This window comes from Lycium barbarum, chromosome 11, assembly GCF_019175385.1.
Source record: "Lycium barbarum isolate Lr01 chromosome 11, ASM1917538v2, whole genome shotgun sequence".
Taxonomy (NCBI): domain Eukaryota; kingdom Viridiplantae; phylum Streptophyta; class Magnoliopsida; order Solanales; family Solanaceae; genus Lycium; species Lycium barbarum.
Window position 1 is genome coordinate 41571918 of NC_083347.1, and position 23615 is coordinate 41595532.

General features: G+C 36.0%; 2 protein-coding genes across 3 annotated transcripts; both read right to left on the bottom strand.

Moving 5' to 3' along the window:
* Positions 1-1238: 1238 nt before the first annotated feature.
* Positions 1239-1984, bottom strand: LOC132620397 (uncharacterized mitochondrial protein AtMg00860-like). The gene has a single exon (XM_060335057.1). The coding sequence runs from the start codon at positions 1982-1984 to the stop codon at positions 1253-1255; it is 732 nt and encodes a 243-aa protein (XP_060191040.1). The 3' UTR covers positions 1239-1252.
* Positions 1985-4341: 2357 nt separating this feature from the next.
* On the bottom strand, positions 4342-23407 carry LOC132616800 (uncharacterized). Of its 2 annotated transcripts, XM_060331464.1 has the most exons (4): positions 23211-23407; positions 22710-22777; positions 6823-9256; positions 4342-4827 (listed from the first exon to the last, which is right to left on the bottom strand). In XM_060331464.1, exon 3 carries the CDS (start codon positions 7791-7793, stop codon positions 6825-6827), a length of 969 nt encoding a protein of 322 aa, XP_060187447.1. In that variant the 5' UTR covers positions 7794-9256; positions 22710-22777; positions 23211-23407; the 3' UTR covers positions 4342-4827; positions 6823-6824. The 2 variants fall into 2 exon arrangements, with proteins under 2 accessions (XP_060187447.1, XP_060187448.1); XM_060331465.1 differs by lacking the exons at positions 4342-4827; positions 6823-9256 and adding an exon at positions 17577-17851.
* Between the last annotated feature and the right edge of the window lie 208 nt (positions 23408-23615).

Sequence of the window (23615 nt, forward strand, 5' to 3'; positions counted from 1 at the left end):
ATGGTTGGTGAGCGGGTATTGCTCAAGTTTTCACCCATGAAGGGTGTGATCAGATTTGGGAAGAAGGGCAAGTTGAGCCCTAGGTACATTGCTCCTTTTGAAATCGTCTAGAGGCTTGTAGACGAGTCCTGTATATAGTGTGCCACTGTGATAGCTAGTGTTTATTTATAACCAGCTTATGGCCTTGCCGGTTTGTCGGTATTGTCTGTGTGCAGGTACGCCCTATCGGCCTAAGTTGAGGGTTACCCCTCTAGAGTCACAAATTTAGAGTGGTTCGCTCAGGCCAAGTGTGGCATTGGGTGCGGGCCACGCCTCTCCAGATTTAGGGCATAACAAACTTGATATCAGAGCAGTTCTGTCCTAGGGTTGTCTACGAGCCGTGTCCAGTAGAGTCTTGTTTATGGGTGTGTAGCGCGCCTGATGGATATAAATTAGTCATGTAATTTTGTATATAAAAAATAAGATTTATAAATAAAACATGAATAATACTATCATATTCCCGCATATCTTCTAACAAATCTTGCAGGAAAAAGATTACAAGAGAAATAAAGAGAAGGAACAAATTGCCAAAGAAAATAAGAGAACCATTATGCATTTACAACTCCGTAGACACATCCGTGAAAATTTATAGTCACATCTATGGCATCCACAGACGCGTCCGTCACCACAGTCGCATCTATGGCATCCATTGACGCGTCCGTCACCACAGTCATATCTATGGCATCCACACACGCGTCTGTCACCACAGTCGCATCTATGACATCCAAAAACGCGTCTGTCACTACAGTCGCATCTATGGCATCCACAGATGCGTCTATGGAGAAAAAGTTAGGCATCCATTTCTATAAGTAGCAAGCTACTCTAAAGACAAAGGGCATCCAATATTTAGCAAGATACAAGAATTAGTCTTGGTCCATTTCTCTTCTTTTTGTTTTTGTAGGATAACATTTTCTATTTTTTTAGTTTTTCTTACTCCATAATGGAGTAATTTGTTTCTGTTGGGATAGTTGATGAAACAGGGGTGATTTTTTTCAGCGTCACAGCCAACTTCAGCCTTCGCACACACTCACTTTTGACACTTAGATTTAACTTCGGGTCAAACACAATGAAAGGAACACACAATGTTTACAGGCAATGCCCAATCTTTTTATTATCTCTCAGATATACAAAAGGACTCACGAATTTGGAGGCTTACAAAACTGAATAATGACTTAGCCAAATTCTATCTACTTTAAAAACCTGCCAGGGGCAGTTACAAGCAGTTACAAGGGGAGGGGCGGGCATGGCATGTGCCAGCAATTACATTGGGATCATGGCATACAGATTCTAGGCCTAGTATTTCGCCCATGTGGGCAAAGCCTTTAAAAACCGACCTTAACCGACGCATATGCCTCACACACTGTGTAACCGACGCATGTGCCGCGCGCATAGCCTTGTCAGAAGCATCAATATGCACTTCGAAGGGCAATTCGAAATCAGGCAGCCTTAGTATGAGTTCTGAAGCAATGGCCTCCTTTAACAAGTTGAATGCACCATCACATTTTTCAGTCCACGCCCACACCACATTCTTTTTCAGCAAATCAGTCAAAACAACAGCCTTCTTTGAATACCCTGCAATGAACTTGCGATAATAGTTTGCCCACCCAAGGAATGACCTCAAGTCCTTCACACTCTGCGGCGCCTGCCAATCAACAATAGCCTGCACCTTATTTGGGTCCATCCTCACTTGGTTCTGGCTGACCAAGTGCCTAAGAAACTTGATTTCTTGTTGAGCAAACTCGCATTTCTCCATCTTTACATAAAGCTTGTACTCCCGCAACCGAGATAGTACCATTTTCAAGTGGCTTACATGCTCTTCCAACGAGCAGCTATAGATTACAATGTCATCTAAGTACACTAAAACAAAATCATCTAGGTACTCAAATAAAACATTGTTCATCAAATTACAGAAAGTAGCTGGGGCGTTAGTCAGCCCAAACGGCATTACAAGAAATTCATGTGAGCCATATCTAGTTACACACGTTGTTTTTGACTCATCACCCTATGCTATTCTTACTTGCCAATATCCAGACCTGAGGTCTAGCTTAGTGAACCAGCTTGCCTTGCACAATATGTCCATGAGGTCCTGCACCAATGGAACAGGATACTTGTTCTTCACAGTCACCTTGTTCAGCGCCCGATAGTCCACACACATTCTCATTGACCCATCCTCTTTCCTTTGGAATAAAACAGGTGCACCATATGGAGCCTTTAAGGGCTGAATCAGACCCGCATCTAGCAATTCATTCAATTGTTTCCGCAATTCAGCCAACTCCTTAGGAGCCATACGATAAAGAGCTTGTGCAGGAGCAACAGAACCCGACAGCAACTCAATCTTATGATCAATATCCCTCCTTGGTGGCAACGTTTTAGGGAGTTCAGGTGGCATAACATCATTAAATTCCCCCAAAACCTGTGTCACGCAATCAGGCATCTCTACCTTTACATCAGGTTTTATCTCAACCAAAGCAGCAAGGAAAGTTTCTTCACCTTTCTTTAAGCCTTTCTAAATCGAAATAGCAAAAATAATAGGGCTCTTATACTTACTCGATTTTTCTGCCTCGCCATATGGATGAACAACCTTTATGAACGCCGCCATCTTTTCTTGCATCACCATAACTCCGTCCAAGTAGGGCATTGGAACGAAGCAGTTCTTCCTCAAGAAATCGATTCCAAGTATCATATCGAAATCTCCCAATGGAATCACCATCAAACTGTGTTTTCCAGCCCAATGTCCCGCAAGTACCCTCACGTCATACGCCATACCTTCAATCATTTGGGCCACCTGGTTCACAGTTTTCATATAATTCGGGCTCTTTGTCAATTTGAGTCCTAATTTTGCAGCAAGTTTGACATCAATAAAAGTGTGAGTAGCTCCAGTATCCACCATCTCCACTCATCAACCTTCATCTCAAAGTGCAGTAACGAAGAATGAGGATTTGTAGATGACTCCCCCACCGTGTTCACTAATGAAATGTGATTGTTCAAGAGTAAACCAAGTGGGTTTTCCAAAGCAGCAACTACAGCACCTTCCTCATTTGCATTTACATTCCCCGCAAGCATAACATTCACCCTTTCACGATTTGGACAATTCTTGGCCAAGTGAGACCCTCCACAAGTCCAGCAACCTTTGTCACTCGCTGAATTTTTCTTGTTTTTTGAATTTCCAACGTCCGCAACAGCCTTTCCTTTGTCAGCACCTTCTTTCCGCCCTTCCTTCTTCCACTCCCCTTCTTTTCAGTCTTTTTCTTGGACTTAGAAGAAGTGGGAATTTCAGATGGAACACGCGTTGAGTGAAAATCTACCAACGAATCTACCGCTGCAATTGCACTTGGAAGATCTTTCACGTTCTATCTCCTAAGTTCGTTTTGGGCCCATGCTTGCATCCCAGAAATGAAATTGTGCAACTTATCCTCATCCGACATATTTTGGATGTCTAACATCAAAGAAGTAAATTCCTTGATATAGTCATGAACAAAACCTGTTTGCCTCAATCTTTTCAAGCGATCCCTAGCAATCCAAGATGCATTGCTAGGAAGGAAATGGTCACGCATTTCCTTCTTCAATTTGGCCCAAGTATCGATCCTTGGTCTGCCAGCACTCATATCATCCGCATCCCTAGTCCTCCACCATAATTTCGCATCACCCGTCAAGTACATAGTGGTGATACTTAACTTGTCGTTCTCAGAAATACGGGTGATAACGTCCAAATCCACCCTATTAATTAGAATGAGCACGGTCGTATGCGAATATAATTTACCCAACTATGAGTCGGGGTCGAATCCCACAGAGAACAATATATAGGCGATTAGGAAAAGTAGGAATTATCACCAATAATAGCTATGCCAAACAATAGATAATATTTTGGTTTTTGGAGAAAAGTATAACTAATGCAAAAATATAAACTAACCTAGAAAGCAAGTAAAATGATCAATGGCCACAAGCATGGATACAAGGGAAACTACGCTCAAGTAACGATCCAATGTAATTCATGATTTACAAATAATGGTGAGTTTATATTACTTAGCCTCGGATAATGACTCTAAATTAGCTTCTTCCGAAGACTAACTAGACTACCTAATTTAATATCCCTAAAGCAATTAGGAGCATTAAGAACACCCGAATATGGCTACAAGTGGTGTCGCCTATCACTAGGTCGATTTCCATTAGATGAGGGTTAACGCCCCAAATTCTTGTTAATTAATCTTTCCCAATTCCGAGTTTGCCTCTTCCGAGTTTAAATCGAAATAAATGGGCAAGTCTTAGGGTTAGCTACTCCCTTAAGAATCATTCAAAATGAGATTAATTAAAGAAACAATAACCCACTTCATTAGAAATAAAATCATTCAACACATAAGCAAAACAAGAGATTCAATCCAAACTTAAACAATGTATACTTCCATAAACAAGGTTCAAATATTGAAATGAAATACTACACACATAAATATTCAATACAAAACAAGGAATTGAAGAAAGGATTAAGAAATATCTCATTAAAGTGCTTCCAATCTTCTCCTCTAATGGTGTTGGTGATGAAACCCTAGCCTCCAAGTTTATATGTTATGCCAAAGATGATAATGTTTTCCCCCAAGTCTTCCTTTTATGTTTCCCCCATTTTTCCAAGTCCAAAAAATGACAAAATATGCCCCAGATTTTCGTTTTTGCAGTTCTGCCCGTTTTTTGCAAATCTGTCCCTTTTTGCAAAACTGTGCAGTTTTTGTCCAATTTGGCCTCTTTTTGACTTTATTTTCGCTTGGTTTCTTCCGATCACTTCTAAATCACATAAACCTATAAAATGGAAGTAAACAACATTAAATGCACTATTTTTTTAATCAAAACATAGCAACAATCTAAGATTAAAGAAGAAATAAGTTGGTAAAATACCAACTTATCAAACCCCCAAACTTAAACTATTGCTTGTCCTCAAGCAAATCAAATTATAATTTCCTTCAAAGGACTCCATTCAAAAGTGCATCAACATCATACCAAGTCAAAAAGGTCTACTTTAAGCACAAACATATGACTTTGATTGGTACCAACAATTAATCCAAAACATATGAATCACCAACTTCTTCTAAAAAAAAAACTTCATTTTCATTTCAAGTGCTCAAACACCAAGTTAATCAAAGTAGCAATCACGTCATGACACTAAAGCTTCAAAATTTGCCTCATTATCACAAAACAACTTTCTTTTGTTCATTCCTCTCAATTGAAAAATGGAACAAATTCACAATTTAAATTCTCATGTGCCCTCACACTCAAGAGAGAATCCCACACTTAGAAAATGTAATTCAAATGAGATATCAAATAGAAAGAATTAACTCTCTCTCTCTCACAAAGATGTTCAAATGCACACAAGTAGTACCATAAGCTTTCCCTTCATGTATTTCTCCACTAATGTTGACACTCTTGGTTCAAAATCAATTAGGACTTAAAGGGTTGTAATTTAGGCTTTTGGTTAAGGTAGGACACAATTTGGGTAAAAGTGACTCAAAACCTCCCTAAGCACTACAATTTTCAACATTCAACGCACACTTCCTTTGAAACTTTTCCACCCCTTTCTTCATTTTTTCATTTCACAACTTAGTCTTCCCATTAATCACAACTCTTTATTCTTCCTTTATTTTTCTTTTTTTTTTATTTTTCAAAATAACAAGGAAGTTTTCAAAAAAAAAATTCTTTCACCTTTTCACCTTTAAAGTAACTCCCTCATAACAACTTTTCCAACCATCACCCCCAAACTTAGGCTTTTAGCCTATGTTTGCACTTTCAACGCACTTAAGGAGGTAGAGTACCAAAAGATGGATCAATGAAGAACAAGGTAAAGCTTGTAACATGGTTTTCAAAGAAAAGGTTAAAGGCTCAAAAGGGGTTAACTAGGGAAAACATGCAAGGGTAGGATATTTAAGGGGCAAAAACGGTCCAAGGAAGGCCTAACATCATTTTTTAAACCAAGTGTAGTCTAGGATTTCGCCTTGAAACACATTCCGGGCAAGTTCTAGACCACAAGTAATGCAAAAGAACTCACAAAACCTCACTACACATGGCACATGCAAACTCAAGTGAAATATGTATCCAAGAACCAATTGAACTCAAAAAGTCACGCATAGCCTAAAGAGACTAATTAGTGAAAGTAAGAGCCAAAAATTGAATCTAAAGGTCACAACAAGAAACCTTACTTCAATCATTTTTCTTTTTCAAAAATCAAGAATTCACATGCCAAGGTTTAAATAAGTTGGTACCAAGCAAGCCAAAAATTAGCCAAGGGGCAAAAAATCACATCCCAACACCATTTTTACTCCTAAACTACCTAACTAAGAACAGAAATAAAATAATAAAAGTGACTAATCTATAACATGCCAAAAGAACGAAATTTTTAGAAATTTGAGCAAGTTCTATTTGTAACGTTTATCCACAGCCACACCAACAGTCGTAAAACAAGCCCGGCAAGGCCACACAATCAAGCATAACCAAAATATAACGTGCTACCACATGCCACCCCCAACTAAAAACATTGCAGTGTCCTCACTGCACAATGACAACATAGGACAGTTTTTCAGAAACTGGACAGTTTCTGCAATTTTCAGCAGCTACTGGTTTGGGGCTGTCCGGAAATCCGACCTGCTCAAAACAACTCCAAATTTTTTGAAACTTTGCAGATTAGTCAAAAACCATAAGCAAAACCATTCCAAAAAATCAAATTTAAAAAATGATTTAAAAATTTTAAAACGATGAGTTGCCTCCCACCAAGCGCTTAAGTTAATGTCGCGGCACGACGGTTACCTTTACCACTTTTCCTTCCATTTGGAAGATATGAATTTGCGCTCCAACTTTGAATCAAGATCATGATGACGCTCATGGGGCGGTGGTAAGTAGATGAACAAGCCAAACGTTAATTTCTTCATTTTGCACTTCTTGGCTTTTAAATGAGGAATGTCATTTTGCCTTCTTACTCTTTCGAATTGCAAGATGTAAGACACTTGTCTTTCTTCTTCACCATCCAACATGGATGTATGTGGCTCAATTCCCATATCACCATACAAATCCAATGTTGAAAAATGCTTGGAGTGAGACTTCAACCTCCCAATTTGCAAATTTTTCCGGATTTTGACATTCTCATTTTCCCCCAAACTAGAGTCAACTTCCATCATTTTTCTCAAGACAACGGTTGACTCCAATTTCTTTTCTTCTTTGGCATCTCTAATGAAAATGGATTCGTTTGGAGGATTTTCAATTCTTGATTCCTCCTTTTCACGATTGGCCTCCAACATGGGCATTCTCTCCTCATATTGAGCATTTGAGAATTCTTCTTGATTTTGTTCAAATGCCCACGGAAGGTTTTTGTATTCATTCATCAAGCCATTTTGGAGACTAGTTTCCAAGTATTCCTCCAAGGCTTTTTGCTTTTCATTTCCTCCTTTAAGTAGGCATTCCATCTTGAGCTTGAACTCTCCATTTTGTCCATTCTCAACTTCTTCCACTTCCATTTCCCTATCATTGTCACAACAAAAAGTAGAATCGTCATAGTGGGGGTTCGGGGAAGGGAAGGACACATAAGCACAATTAGCCCAATGGTCATTTTGACCACCACATCTATCACATATGCTCCACTCATGGGTTCGAGATTGTGCGCACAATCCTCCCCCGAGAGACTTTAAACAATTTTGCCAAGAGTGGGGTCCTCCACAATAGGGAAAAGGGTCATCAAAGTATGAACAACTACCATCCAACCAATTTTCATTATATGATGCCATTTTTTTTTTTGGACAGTTCTGCAGAAGCAGAAACTGGACAGTTTTGCAGAAGCAAAAACTGGACAGTTCTGCAGAAGCAAAAACTGGACAGTTCTGCAAAAACCGGACAGTTCTTCAGAAACTGGACAGTTTTGCAGAAGCAAAAACTGGACAGTTTTGCAAAAACTGGACAGTTTTGCAAAAACTGGACAGTTCTGCAGAAACTGTGCAGTTTAGCACAAACTGGTCAGTTTTTTTTTTTTTAAAGATAAAATAAAGCAAAGAAAGTTTGGACCAAAGCAAGTTAGCTTAAATCCTAAACTAACCCAAATACGCCAAATTGTTCCCCGGCAACGGCGCCATTTTTGATAACGTTCAAATCCACCCTATTAATTAGAATGAGCACGGTCGTATGCGAATATAATTTACCCAACTATGAGTCGGGGTCGAATCCCACAGAGAACAATATATAGGCGATTAGGAAAAGTAGGAATTATCACCAATAATAGCTATGCCAAACAGTAGATAATATTTTAGTTTTTGGAGAAAAGTATAACTAATGCAAAAATATAAACTAACCTAGAAAGCAAGTAAAATGATCAATGGCCACAAGCATGGATACAAGGGAAACTACGCTCAAGTAACGATCCAATGTACTTCATGATTTACAAATAATGGTGAGTTTATATTACTTAGCCTCGGATAATGACTCTAAATTAGCTTCTTCCGAAGACTAGCTAGACTACCTAATTTAATATCCCTAAAGCAATTAGGAGCATTAAGAACACCCGAATATGGCTACAAGTGGTGTCGCCTATCCCTAGGTCGATTTCCATTAGATGAGGGTTAACACCCCAAATTCTTGTTAATTAATCTTTCCCAATTCCGAGTTTTCCTCTTCCGAATTTAAATCGAAATAAATGGGCAAGTCTTAGGGTTAGCTACTCCCTTAAGAATCATTCAAAATGAGATTAATTAAAGAAACAATAACCCACTTCATTAGGAATAAAATCATTCAACACATAAGCAAAACAAGAGATTCAATCCAAACTTAAACAATGTATACTTCCATAAACAAGGTTCAAATATTGAAATGAAATACTACACACATAAATATTCAACACAAAACAAGGAATTGAAGAAAGGATTAAGAAATATCTCATTAAAGTGCTTTCAATCTTCTCCTCCAATGGTGTTGGTGATGAAACCCTAGCCTCCAAGTTTATGTGTTATGCCAAAGATGATAAAATTTTCCCCCAAGTCTTCCTTTTATGTTTCCCCCATTTTTCCAAGTCCAAAAAATGACAAAATATGCCCCAGATTTTCGTTTTTGCAGTTCTGCCCCTTTTTGCAAATCTGTCCCGTGTTTGCAAAACTGTCCACTTTTGACAGTTTTGCAAAACTGTGCAGTTTTTGTCCAATTTGGCCTCTTTTTGACTTTATTTTCGCTTGGTTTCTTCCGATCACTTCTAAATCACATAAACCTATAAAATGGAAGTAAACAACATTAAATGCACTATTTTTTTAATCAAAACATAGCAACAATCTAAGATTAAAGAAGAAATAAGTTGGTAAAATACCAACTTATCAACGAGCAGTTGTGAAGTACTGTTCCATATCCCACAGAAAATTTTCCAATTCCTTTGCAGATCTTGAACCAGTAAAGGCTTTAGGTTCAGGGATCTTCACCTTGGAACGTTCTGCCTCATGGCCTGCGTTAGAACCAGCCATTGCCCTCCGCAGCACTACCACTTCCAAGTTCAGAGTTTCGTTTGCCTTTTTCAGATCCTAAATCTGAACCAAGGCTTCTTCACGAAATTCATCATATCCCGTTGTTCTTATTGTCATAATCTCACGAAACTGAGCGAGTTCCGTGTTCAAGCCATGAATGCGACTGATTATAGACGTCACATCATCAGCGTTTTCAGCCATTCCCACCAGCGCCTCTAAGGCAACCACTCTATCCCTCAGTTCATTGTACGTACTACTTTCGCCAGCCATCGTGCCACGAACGTAGCCATGCTCTGATACCAGTTGAAACAGGGGTGATTTTTTTCAGCGTCGCCACTGCTCGGCAGTTAGCGTCACAGCCAACTTTAGCCTTCGTACACACACTCACTTTTGACACTTAGATTTAATTTCGGGTCAAACACAATGAAAGGAACACACAATGTTTACAGGCAATGTCAAACCTTTTTATTATCTCTCAGATATACAAAAGGACTCACGAATTTGGAGGCTTACAAAACTAAATAATGCCTTAGCCAAATTCTGTCTACTTTACAAACCTGTCAGGGCAGTTACAAGCATGTACAAGGGGAGGGGCGTGCATGGCATGTGCCAGCAGTTACATTTGGATCATGGCATACAGATTCTAGGCCTAGTATTTTTCCCATGTGGGCAAAGCCTTCAAAAACCGACCTTAACCATCGCACATGCCGCGCACACTGTGTAACCAACGTATGTGCCACGCGCATGGCCCTTCTACATGTGTCGCGCGCATTCCTCGCTCATGTGCCGTGCACCTGCCTCGCTTATGTGCCTCGCGCATGCCTTAGCCTGATTTTCGCCTCATAGCTTCGCCCAACACTTAGAATATTTTTCGCCCATCTTCATGCCAATGCCATGCCAACACCATGCCAACCCTTTACCTTTCCCATCTGCCTTGGCCCCAGCCAGCCCATGTTAATGCCCATGTCTGCCTGTGCCAACCTATTGCCTGCACGCATGCCCGTCTGGTGCCATGCGCCTGTCCATGCCACTGACATTCGTCATGCTGCTTTGCTAACACCCAAACACCTTGACTTAGCTGCACATCATGCCATAGGCATGCAACCCCGGACATTTCTTCCACCAACCACATAGGCCCATGTCAAGGGGCAATGTACAAGCCCTTGACACTTCCCTCGCCCGCATGCGTCTAAGTCCGAACTTGGGGGTCTAACAGTTGAGGAAACTTGATATATTCATAATACTATCTCAGTTTTTATATGTTCTTGGCTTGAAACTTTTTATTTATATTTCAAACTGTGCTGGAATGATTATTTCAATTCATTATTATCACGTCTAAATATTTTATCTCTAAGTTATTCTTATATTAATTTTGTAATTCTCGCAGAGCAAAATTAATATATAATAACCAATGAGTAAAATAGCAGAGTGAGACTAATTTTTAATATTATTATTCCAAATCTTTATCTTCTTTTTCCAGTCCTAATTCTCACGGAGGGATTGACTCAAATAAATTTATTGATTTAAATGGTCTTTATTTTATTTCTTTCAGTCCTAATTCTCACCGAGGGATTGACTCAAATAACTTTATTGATTGAAATGGTCTTTATTTTATTTCTTTCAGTCCTACTTCTCAAGGAGGGATTGACTCAAATAATATTATTGATTTAAAGGCTAATCGCAAGAGGTCTTTACTCCTGTAGCACAATTCAAGCAAGAAAATATTTTAGTTTAATCGTCACTAGTTTTAAAGCAATTAATTGACATAACCTCACAAGGTGTTAATTAATTATTTATTTCTTAGTGTGAAAATATAATTGTATTAGCAATAAGAAATTATTCCTTAGAGAAATGCATGTAGAAACTGAGATTTTATCGTAAAAATATGTCAAGTGAATTCAGCTGTTCCCAACTCTTTTTATATATAACTTTTACGGAAGTGATTTGTTTTTAATTTAAGTAATTTTAATTTCAAAAACTCAGCTTTCATCAATTTGATTCTCTCAAATAGTAACAAAGATAATACAAATCTGTAGCATAGGTGGTTCCAATCTCTGTGGGACGATATCTTAAATTTTACTATAATTTGACAGAGTACGAGTAGAAAAATCTATACACATTGGCCTCATCAAATTTTTGGCGCCGTTGCCAGGGATTGGTAAACATCTACTTCAGATTAATTATTTTATTACTACTTTGAGTTTTTTTTTTTTTTTTTGCTATACATTCAAGTATTTTATTTCCTAGTACTTGACAAGTGCTAGGGGACTAAAACTCGAAGTATTATTATTATATTAATATTATAATATTATATTGATATTATAATATTAGTTTTTTATTATTATCATATTATTATTATATTATATTATATATATATATTTATATTTTTATATTATTACTCTATATATTATCATTATTTTACTATCTTCATTTTTTTTTCTAGCACATATCAAGTGTTAGGGAGAAAAACTTGAAGAAAAAAAAAATCCTGAAAAAAACTCATTGCATGCACCTTCAAAATGAATCTTAATCAACCACGTAGAAATATAGTCGGAAGTCATTGTCAAGTGATTATCACTTGTAACCTTTGTGGTGGGAACCATCGAACATTGAATTGCCCATCAGTTATTTATGAATATGAAGATGATTGCTAACTCTTTGATGAGTTCTCATATGGTGATTTCGAGAAATCAAAAGACATTGAAAAATTACCGATTAGAATCAACCAAAGGTCAGTTACTTGTGATTATTGTGGTGAAAATCACCTCAGTCATGAATGTCAAGCAGGTAACACTTTCTCATATGGTGGTTCTCGGAGATTGAAAGACCTTGAATAATTAGTTGATAAAATAAGTCAGAGGTCAGTCGCATTTGATTTTTGTGGAGGCAACCACCAAAGCTTTGAATGCCAAATAGGTAATACAACCTCATACGGTATTTCTAAAAAACTAAAAGACATTGAAGAATTCATCCATCAAAGGAAATCAAAGACATTGAGGAATTAATCAATCAAAGGTCTGTTATGTGTGAATATTGTGGTGGAAGTCACCTTAATCAGAATGCCAATCTGGTAATCCTATCTTTTTTAATTCATTTTATGAACAATCTCGTTATGTTTCAAGTTCTTCCAAATGTAATGATTTGTATGGGTATAATTCCAATTCAGAATGCTATGAACACCCAAATTTTGCACGGAATCAAAATAAGACAAGCCAACCATCACAAGAGGAGAATAAAAGCTTGAAAGAATATGTGCATAATTCTACAGAAGAGAAATATGCACATAATCATACAGTCATAACTAGCCTAACAACTAAATTAAATCAATTGGTAAATTTGGCAATCTCCTTAAGTTGTGATGATAAACACTTAAATGAAACAACATCATGTGAGGATGGATCAACTCGAGAAGATGAGCTTTATGAGAAAGATGCTACAACTCATAAAGGAAATCTAGATCCAATTGAGATAGCTAACAATGAAGGTTTGATTGAGTTTGAATTATCTATTGGTGATCAATGCATACCTCATTTTTCTTATCCACATAAATTGACTAATTTGAAAGAACATGAAAATGAAGAGGTCGTAAGCACGAATGAAATTAATGAATATTCCTTTGATTATTATTCTTCAACTTCTTTAGATCAATATGACTTTGTTGATTTTATTATTGGAGATTTTCAGGAAAATACATGCAATGATTTGGTAAAAGAATGCAAAATTAAATGTGGGATCACCATGTATGAGAGATCTTCCCTTCAAGGTATGGCCAACAAAAAACGAGATTTGAAAAAAAGAAAAATGTTTTATGATGTTCTTAGCCAAATGAACTACACAAGGAACCAGAAAAAAGCGGAAAAAAAAAATTAAGGGAGATTCTTTACCCCTCTTGTTTTATGTGTCATGAGGACATGACACAATTTAAGTGTGGGGGTAGAAGAACATATTTTTACATATTTTTATATATGTATTTTTTTCTTCAATTTTCTTTTATCTTCCCGTAGCCATTGAGGATGAAGCAATGGAACCTTATAAGTCTAGTAAGGAGTGAAAGTGCACTTGATTAATTGAGTTGGTTAATATCCATATCAATGTACAACTAGAATACAAAATGATGGCCTCTGCAAAAACAATGTCACTTATACAAGAGTAACTCCATAGTAATTGGCATGCCTGAGTGACTGGTTAATCAACTGTTTTGTTTTTTCATTATTGGCACAGGTAATTTTCTAGTTTATATTCAAGCTAGGCTCTGAAATTTAACAGAGTTAACAAATGAACTTATTGCACACAGAGGTGTGTGGTTGCAGTTTCTTTCAAGTTTACTTCTGCAGTTGTATATTTGAAAGCCAAAAAGATTTTTGATTTTTTCTTATATATATAGAGATAAAAAAAATTCCCTATTATAATTATACCTTTCGTAAATTGGTAATTTACCAAAATAATTTTTATCATCCTATGTCAAATATATATTTTCTATAGTTACCACATAACTTTCTTGTTTGTAAGTTTATTTTTGTGAAGGCAAGAACAAGTATCTTCAACATTTAGTAGGACATCCTGAGATTGAGAAACATTATGGTCAAAAGCAAGGAGAATTCATAATCTTTATGCTAGAACTTTGTCTGAATGTCTTTCAAGGCGAAATTCTAGACAACACTGATTTTTGAAAAATGGAATTAGGCTCTCTTTGTTTATCTCAACCTTTTATAAATATTGCACCCAAAAAAAAAAAAACCTTAGCATCCATTTTGAAGACTATAACCTATTTTTTTTCTTTCAAAACCTACACACTGCCCAAATTTAACTACACAAATTCATCCTTATAATTTGAAAAGTCCTTTTTCAGAAAATAAGTTTGGAGCTCATTTTGTAAAAAGAATCAGAATTATTGGAAAAAAAAAGCGACAATTTTATGTACAAGCATTAGAAAAGTACCTCGAAAATAAAGAAAAAAAAAGAGGGAAAAGATGAAAGATAAAGAAAAAAAAAATGTATCTGAAAAGGTTGATCTTAGAAATATTGTACTCCAAAGCTGGAAACAGCAAGTCACTATAAATATAACCTTTATCCTACCAGCCTGAAGCCAACATTACCAGCTAGAAAAAGACGTAAAAGATTTTAAAATCAGTGTTTAGTCTACATTAGTGGAGATAGACATAAAGGGCAAGCCTATGGACAAAAGATGAAGAATAATCAGCGCAAATGTTCATAAATTTATCAATTCGGAGAAGTTCCAAAAAGTAAGAAGATGCAGCTCTTGTTGAATAAAAATAAAAGCTAAAACAAGGTAAAGATTGGATAAGTATAGAAAAATTATAAAGTTTGAATATGATAAATTTTATTTGATTAAATTTTCATTTTACAGGATTAGTAATAATTTCTAAAAATATTCCTATATATATATATATATATATAAACTCTTTTCCTCGAGGACGAGTAAAAATTCAAGTGTGGAAGAATTTGATGGATATAAATTAATCATGTAATTTTGTATATAAAAAATAAGATTTATAAATAAAACATGAATAATACTATCATATTCCCGCATATCTTCTAACAAATCTTGCAGGAAAAAGATTACAAGAGAAATAAACAGAAGGAACAAATTGTCAAAGAAAAGAAGAGAACTATTATGCATCTACAACTCTATAGACACATCCGTGAAAACTTACAGTCACATCTATGGCATCCGCAGACACGTCCGTCACCACAGCCACATCTATGGCATCCACAGACGCGTCCGTCACCACAGTCGCATCTATGGCATCCACAGACGCGTCTGTCACCACAGTCGCATCTATGACATCCGCAGACGCGTCCCTCACCACAGTCGCAACTATGGCATCCGCAGACGCGTCCGTCACCACAGTCGCATCTATGGCATCCGCAGACGCGTCCGTCACCACAGTCGCATCTATGGCATCCACAGACGCGTCCGTCACCACAGTCGCATCTATGGCATCCACAGACGTGTCCGTCACCACAGTCGCATCTATGGCATCCACATATGCATCTATGGAGAAAACGTTAGGCATCCATTTCTATAAGTAGCAAGCTACTCTGAAGACAAAGGGCATCCAATATTTAGCAAGATACAAGAATTAGTCTTGGTCCATTTCTCTTTTTTTTTTTTTTTTTTTTTTTTTTTGTAGGATAACATTTTCTATTTTTTTAGTTTTTCTTACTCCATAATGGAGTAATTTCTTTCTGTTGGGATAGTTGAGGAAGCTTGATATATTCATAATACTATCTCAGTTGTTATATGTTCTTGGCTTGAAACTTTTTATTTATATTTCAAACTGTGCTAGAATGATTATTTCAATTCATTATTATTCCGTCTAAATATTTTATCTCTAAGTTATTCTTATATTAATTTTGTAATTCTCGCGGAGCAAAATTAATATATAATAACCAATGAGTAAAATAGGAGAGTGAGACTAATTTTTAGTATTATTATTCCAAATCTTTATCTTATTTCTTCCAGTCCTAATTCTCATGCAGGGATTGACTCAAATAAGTTTATTGATTTAAATGGTCTTTATTTTATTTCTTTCAGTCCTAATTCTCACCGAGTGATTGACTCAAATAATTTTATTGATTTAAAGGCTAATCGCAAGAGCTCTTTATTGCTGTAGCACAATTCAAGCTAGAAAATATTTCAGTTTAATCGTCACTAGTTTTAAAGCAATTAATTGACATAACCTCACAGAGTGTTAATTAATTATTTATTTCTTAGTGTGAAAATATAATTGTATTAGCAATAAGCAATTATTCCTTAGAGAAATGCATGTAGAAACTGAGATTTTATCGTAAAAATATATCAAGTGAATTCAGCAGTTCCTAACTCTTTTTATATATAATTTTTCCGGAAGTGATTTGTTTTTAATTTCAAAAACTCAGCTTTCATCAATTTGATTCTCTCAAATAGTAACAAAGATAATACAAATCTGTAGCATAAGTGGTTCCAATCTCTGTGGGACGATATCTTAAACTTTACTATAATTTGACAGAGTACGAGCAGAAAAATCTATACACGTTGGCCTCGTCAGCGCCACACTTATAAATAGGAGGCTGCAGGGCATTTAGGATGGCCTTCTTTGTATCGTAGATCGTGCTATGGAGCTGAGTCATAGGGTGTAAATGTTCAACCTTGACCTCTGTTGTCTTATAGTTTGATGACTACTCTTTCAGAAAGGACTACAGGTGATTCGAGGATTGTAATGATGACGGGGGAAAAGAAAAGGAGTAATATTAAAGAGGAACCTAGAGTGGAATCTGTGGTTAGACAATGGGTTAAAATTGTGAATATGTTGATAGTACGGTGGAAAAAGATATGTTTTGGTAATAAGGTAAAAGTATGATTAATCAGAAAGGGCATGTACGGGGAACATAGTTCGATGAAGAGACTATATCTACAGAATTATGAATGATGGGTATTAAGAGGAATCAGTGAGATATGAATGACTTGTGAGTAAGGGAAAATAGTATAGTACAAGGGGATGAACAATGACGTTAGGAACAATTATTGTGGTAATATTGTTTGTACACCCTTGAGGATGGTATTGATATATTATATGTAATTCTGTTAAGATAAATTTTGAAGTATTCTGATAGGACTTAAAAAGAAGAGAAGTTCGATGGGATTTTCAGTTGGGTAATAGCAAAAGACTATATTTATATTGTGAGTGGTTATCAACCTTAGAAGTGTTTTATTAATGAGACATCAATATGATTAGATGGGAGTTGTATTTTTCCCTCGAGGTAAGACGTGGAAAGGAAACGTATGTGTTTGAATATGATCTTTGAGTGTGAAAATGCCAATGATTTACGAGCAGAAAGAGGTCAAACAGGAATTACAGAAACGGAAAGACTATCAATTATAAGGATGATGATGTCTAAAGTCTCAAAGGGATATGATACGGAACCCAAGATTTCGCCAAGTATAGTTATTGTTTCAAATATTAAAAAGGGATATGATTAGTTAGCAGAGGTAAAAGAACGATGTATGTCACTTAATGAGCTAGATATTGACGAGGGCTTTCTTATCGTACAAAGTATATTTGCAAGATGTTATACAGGTACGAGTATAAGGATATATGAAACATGAGTTATTTCGCAAGTATGTATAAGACAAAGGTAGGACAAAGGTACGAAAAATTTCCCTCCATAAGTTTTACCATCACAGGATTATTGAACTAGTAATACAAGGCCAAATAGTTAATGAAGAAAGCGAGAGATATTCTTGAAGAATTAACTGTATGATGGGAAATGAATGAGTATGAAGTTGCAAGTTGATATAAGATATGCCTTTCATTGATGAGACGAACTTCTAGTCCAAAAGAGACCTATCAAAAGAATAAGCATTGATGTAACAAAGAAAAGAAGGAACGTTAACAATTTGGGCAGATTTTTTAGAAGAGACGCTTGTGCTAGATACCATTACAGTGATTGGGTGGGTGAACAAGTAATAGAAGAAAGATGATTGCTGGAAGACGGTAAGGAAATTTTTTGAAGATCTCTTCGATGAAATATTAGGCCATCCAAGACCAGTACATCTATGAGAGTATGTGACCTTTTATATGTGTATGCAACTAACCAGATAGACTAGACGAACAATTATGGTTATGATTGGTCGTAGAAATTACTAGGAGAAAATACTAGCCATAAAAAGGAGAGTTAAATGGAATGTCAAATATAGAGTAGCAGGTTAACATCTTAAGGAGGGAAGACAAGACGACAGGTATAGGATTTGGGGTATGCCTCGTTAGAAGATGAAAAGATAATAACAAAGCAATCAGAAACTACCTTAAAGGGATATTACGCCAGCAGACCGATAAGGTATAAGGACGATTTGACGATAAACATGACCAGTCAGTAATATGCATATTAAGGTAAAGATTGGAAGATAGCACTTTAAGGAAGGAATTACTTAAAGTTTCAACATAAGGGTGTAATAGGAAGTTCAGTACTGGAGAAACAGAGAAGGATTGAGTATGATGACACTCGAAGTAAATAAGGGACTAAGATAAGAAGTTGAGGGAAATAGCCGCCGCGAGCTAGTCATATGGATACGAAGTTCCAACATCACATACCGGTTGGGAAAGTATTGTACAGGGAAAGCCTTAAGGGCAAAGGTATTGGGGTCGGGATCTAGTAACGTCTTTGTTGAGGGAAAGATGCGGAGTTAACAATAGAAGAGGATTGAAATGGAAATGAACTATTTGAAGGAATGCGAGTACTTGATGGTAGCAGCCTACGATGAAAAAGAATAAATGTGTATGATTATCTGGAAGCCAAAGCTTATAGATGATATGAGAATTTCCGGCATAGAATACTCAGGATGTAAAGGAATTAAAGTCGCATTGTAAGTAAATGAAATAAGATGGACCTAAATGAGGAGTAAGTTCGTGTAAGATAGCTTTATTGCATTAAGATGAATAAGGATGGACCTAGCACCGAAATGGATTTATTCATTCTGGAAAGTAACAGAAGGACATGGAATTATATACCACAGAGATGATATAAGTATATGAGAAGCTTGCCAAGATCACTATAGAGCTTCAACTGGTGAGCGTAGTGTAGTGAAGAATAGCAATAGAAAAATATGATATATGTTGGGAAAACTTGAGTAAAGACATAGTATCCTAGAGATGGTATATCTCTTAAACCAAAACTCGAAAGAGGATTCGGGAAAAGTGTATCTCAGCAAGAAAGATTCCTAAGATATCAAAACCAACTTTATGTTAAATGTAGTAAGGGTAGATGATCTATTTGGAGGCAACAAAGCTGTATCATGACCTTAGTGGATCGATAAAAAGGAAATGTCACAGATTTCGTGGTTCGTTAATAAATAAACAGAAGCCTGGAGACTAAAGTAACATATGTATATGTTGTTGAGGAATGAAGGAATGATCAGTATGGATTTTATAATTGTAAGGCACCATGTAAGTTATATATGTTACGGTTCATTTTTTCGCGGATTAAGGCATAAAAGCTGCTATGAGGTTGCTGGTGCTCTAATTGAATTTTAGTAATTTTAGAGTCGCCACCTAATTTATTAAAGGAAAACTAGAAAAACCGAGTAAAAGATTTTTCAAGCAAGAGAGAAATATTTTGGTACTAAAGTTCGAGATAAGGGTCCAGGTGATCCCCTAGGGAAGGTTTTACGCACCCTAATATTAAAGATTCATAGAATACGGTTGACCTACGAGCTTCAATGTGTGATTAAATGAATTTATTTGCTTAAAAGTGTTTAGTTTTCCACAAAAAAAAAAATTCATTTATTTGTATCATAAACTCGAGAAACAATTTGGCAAGAAATCCCCTTTAAAAAGGGGGTTTTGGGTTTAAAAAATCCACGAAAGTGTTCAACTCACTTTATTGCCGGATTATGACACACCCGGGATTTCTCCCGAGTAAAGTCACTACCATTCGAGTCCTAATAAAATGAGTTTAGTTCTTACGAGTTTTATTATGCATATATATAGAAAAATATGGAGTATATCTCCGATTTTTGTACGTACATATATAAAGAAAGCACAAGTATTTATTTAAGTCTAATTTTATCATTGAAGCTCATATAATCAGTCCATATTCTAAGTCCAAATCCGTCTTGACCTCAAACCAGTCCAATAAATTCCTTTGTTTTTTCAGCCCAATAAGTTCTGGGCTTCCAGTCCCAAACAACAGTCTCATTTTTTCAGAGGTTCCATGAGTCAAAATTCTAGTTTTTGTCCAAAGTTTTTCATTTACAAATAAATTTAAGTCCAGAAAATTGTTCTTTTGGTATACGAAAAATGCCAATTTTTGAAGTCAAACTCTTCTCCTAGCTTCGTCTCCATTTTAAGGTGAACCCGTCAAACCGTTTATCATTTTTTCATCTCGGGTTTGAAGCCCAAAACTTGTTACTTAAAATTTTAAAATCCTTTTTGCATTGATCCAGTTTTAGACTTAACCAAAACTGCATTTTTATCATACACTCAGCCATAGTACTACACCAATTTTAAACCCAAAATCAAACCAAGTTTCGATTTCACGCAAAAATTGATCATTATCCGAGTTTGAAAATAGTTTTGGCGACTACCTAAAAGTACTATGTGCTCCTCCTAAGTTCTATCATGCACAAGAGTTTCATTATTTACACATTTAGTACAATATATACATGCCAGGTATATATGGAATAGAGAAGGGAAGAAAGTAAAATTTTAACTGGTGGGCCTACCCAAGCCCATAAAATATTAGCTTTCCTTATTTTTCTACAATCGGACTCGATCAAGAGAAGGATGTTGGGCCTCAAGCCCAACAGATTTATGCAACGAGTAGTCGGCCCAAGAAATAATTCCATGCCATAAAAGGGGGAAAAAAGAAGGTAATGGGTTAGAAAGTATCTAAACTATATTTTGCGAATAAGAAGAAATTTAAAGACTAAGTGAACATTGAATCAAACATGGATACACAGATATACATACGCAGTCAATATATATATACCCTTAACAAATTCCAGTTGAACAAATAATTTACTCAAAGCTCAAAAAGGAAGAATCATGGTTTAGGCCGAAATAAATCGAGTATTGAAACTATACAGTGTTAAGAGTAGTGCAAGCCCACAAAGTGAATGTCTAAGGTGAGGACATATTTGGCCCAAACTTAGCATGAATGTCAAGTCTTAAAATTTACTCAAAGGGTATACAAAATATACTTCCTTGTCTACACTATGGTGTATACAAGTCAAGTCATGTATATTTGGTATACACCTAGTATAACAACACATATATAAACAATACATAAAAGGAAAAGGCATATTGACTTTCATGGACACCAAGCTTAGTAGGATAACCACTTAGCAAATTTCAAGCACACAGTCTATAAACACAGATTTCCACACTCTTGAGATAACAAAAAAAAAAAAACTTTAGGTTTTGCAAAAGAAAGTAAATAAAAAGAAACTGCTTCTACCAATTGGAATAGTCTAAGCATAATGATCCTCTTCTTCATTTTTGAGGGTTTCATAGTATATAGTTTCATATAGGGGAACCCCAGCAACCAAAATAAAAAGAGAATTGACTGAGTTTGGTTAGAAACTCTAAGTCTTATCCCCTTTTCTTGGTCCTAGGTAAGTCACACCTATGATCCTTCATATTCAAGTGAATACCTCTTGTTGATAATTTACAAATCTTATTTTATTTACACAGGTATAACAGACTTGACTATGAGTAGACTGGGTGTAAGTATTTCAAAGAAAAGTTTTTTTTTTTTTTTGAAGACCCCAAGTTTTTAAGTAAAAAATAGCATAGACAGACCATAAGTAGAGGCAAACAAGAGCTTCATCAGGCATTTAAACAGGTAAAATATGATATCACTTTTTACTCTTAGACAGACCCAATTCTAAGGACATAATATTCTACTGGTTCTCATAATATAATTAGTATGTCCACTAAACACTCAGAATAGAAGGGCACAATTAAGCAAGCACACAAGCAAGGGCTGTCAAATGGCTGAGGGTTTGTGATTAATCAAGTGAAGTGTATATGGCCTCTTTTAAGTAAAATCAAGCTCAACTAGAGTCAATGTTTAGTTAAATGCACAAACCAAACTCAATCAACTACCAACCGTGATTCAACAGACTTGTATGAGACAAACACATACCAAACAATATTTGATAATTAGTTAAGGGCATGAACATGATTAGAAAACCATAAACCAATTGAAACTTAGACAGCTTGAAGGACAGGAAGGATCAACAGTCATGACTCCATGAACCATAAACTAGGTAGATACTTTTATATAGGATTACCATATTACAAGTTAACTGATCTTAAACAAGTATACACTTTGACACATCAACAGAAACCAACTTATCTCAGGCGTATCAAGCATTTAGGCATGATTATCAAGCTGATTCTAAATTTAGACATGACCAATAGATACTATGCACCCTTACTCCTAACTAAAGCATATAGACAGGATTAACACTAGCCATAAATACCTAATTTTATATAAACAGAATTTAGCAAACAGCTAATCTACGCTAACAATATAATCTATCTAAGCTACATGATTAAACAGTTAATTAATCACAGAATATACTAAAGCAAAACGAAACTAAGATTAACCATACAAAAGTAGAAAATAAACTCACATGAAGGCAGTTTTAAACATGAATACTAAATAATAGAAAATATAACTAAAAGGAAAGGGAATTACCTTTTTGAAGTGCAGCCCGTCATCGAGAATGGACCTTTGGAGACCACTTTTGCTTCTCAACCTCACAACTTAGCCACACAAACAAACAAAAAAAGTACTTAAATTTTAACTTAACCCGAAATTCAAAGTTTCAAAGCAATTTTTCCAAAACATAAGAAAAATCGAGTTTTTTGGTGAATATGTGTAATATTCGATATACCCCTCTCTCAAAATGTGTGAATTGGGGGTTCTATTTATAGAACCCAATCTGAGAAAAAACCTAATCTCAAACGATTTGAGACTTCATCAACTTTTGGAACAAAATCGCCCAAATTCTAGCATTAACGGCTAGGATCTAAACGAAACAAAGTGCGAAGGGTCAGATTTGACCCAAAATAAGGTAATCCAACGTGTTCTTCATGAACCAATTGGATTTGAGGGTTTCAAACGAGTCAAGACAATGGGATTTGTACTATTTTGACCATAAAAGCATAAATATAAAGAAAAGGGGGAAGGTAATACCCTGTTTGGTTGCGATATGGTGGAGAGAGGGCAAAACAATTAATGCTTTGCCCAAAATCGGCATACCATGACTGAGCAAACCTGCCACACTCTGAAACTTTGCCATTTTCAAGCATACATGACCGAGGAGAGAGAAGTCTCCTAGTGGCGGCTAGGGTTTCACAATGGAAACCCTTCCTTAAGTTAAGAATGAGGCAAAACGCGTGTATGGCCGGAATGGCTATGTATATATTTTGTCAAATAGGCCGGGTCTTGGTCCTTTGGGCCTTGACTCAGCCGAATTTTAAAAAAGATAAAGTAAATGGGCCACTGTATACATATATATACACGTGATATACATGTATACACAAGTATATCCGTGTATATATGTGTATATACACGATAACTTGACACTTACTTAATAAA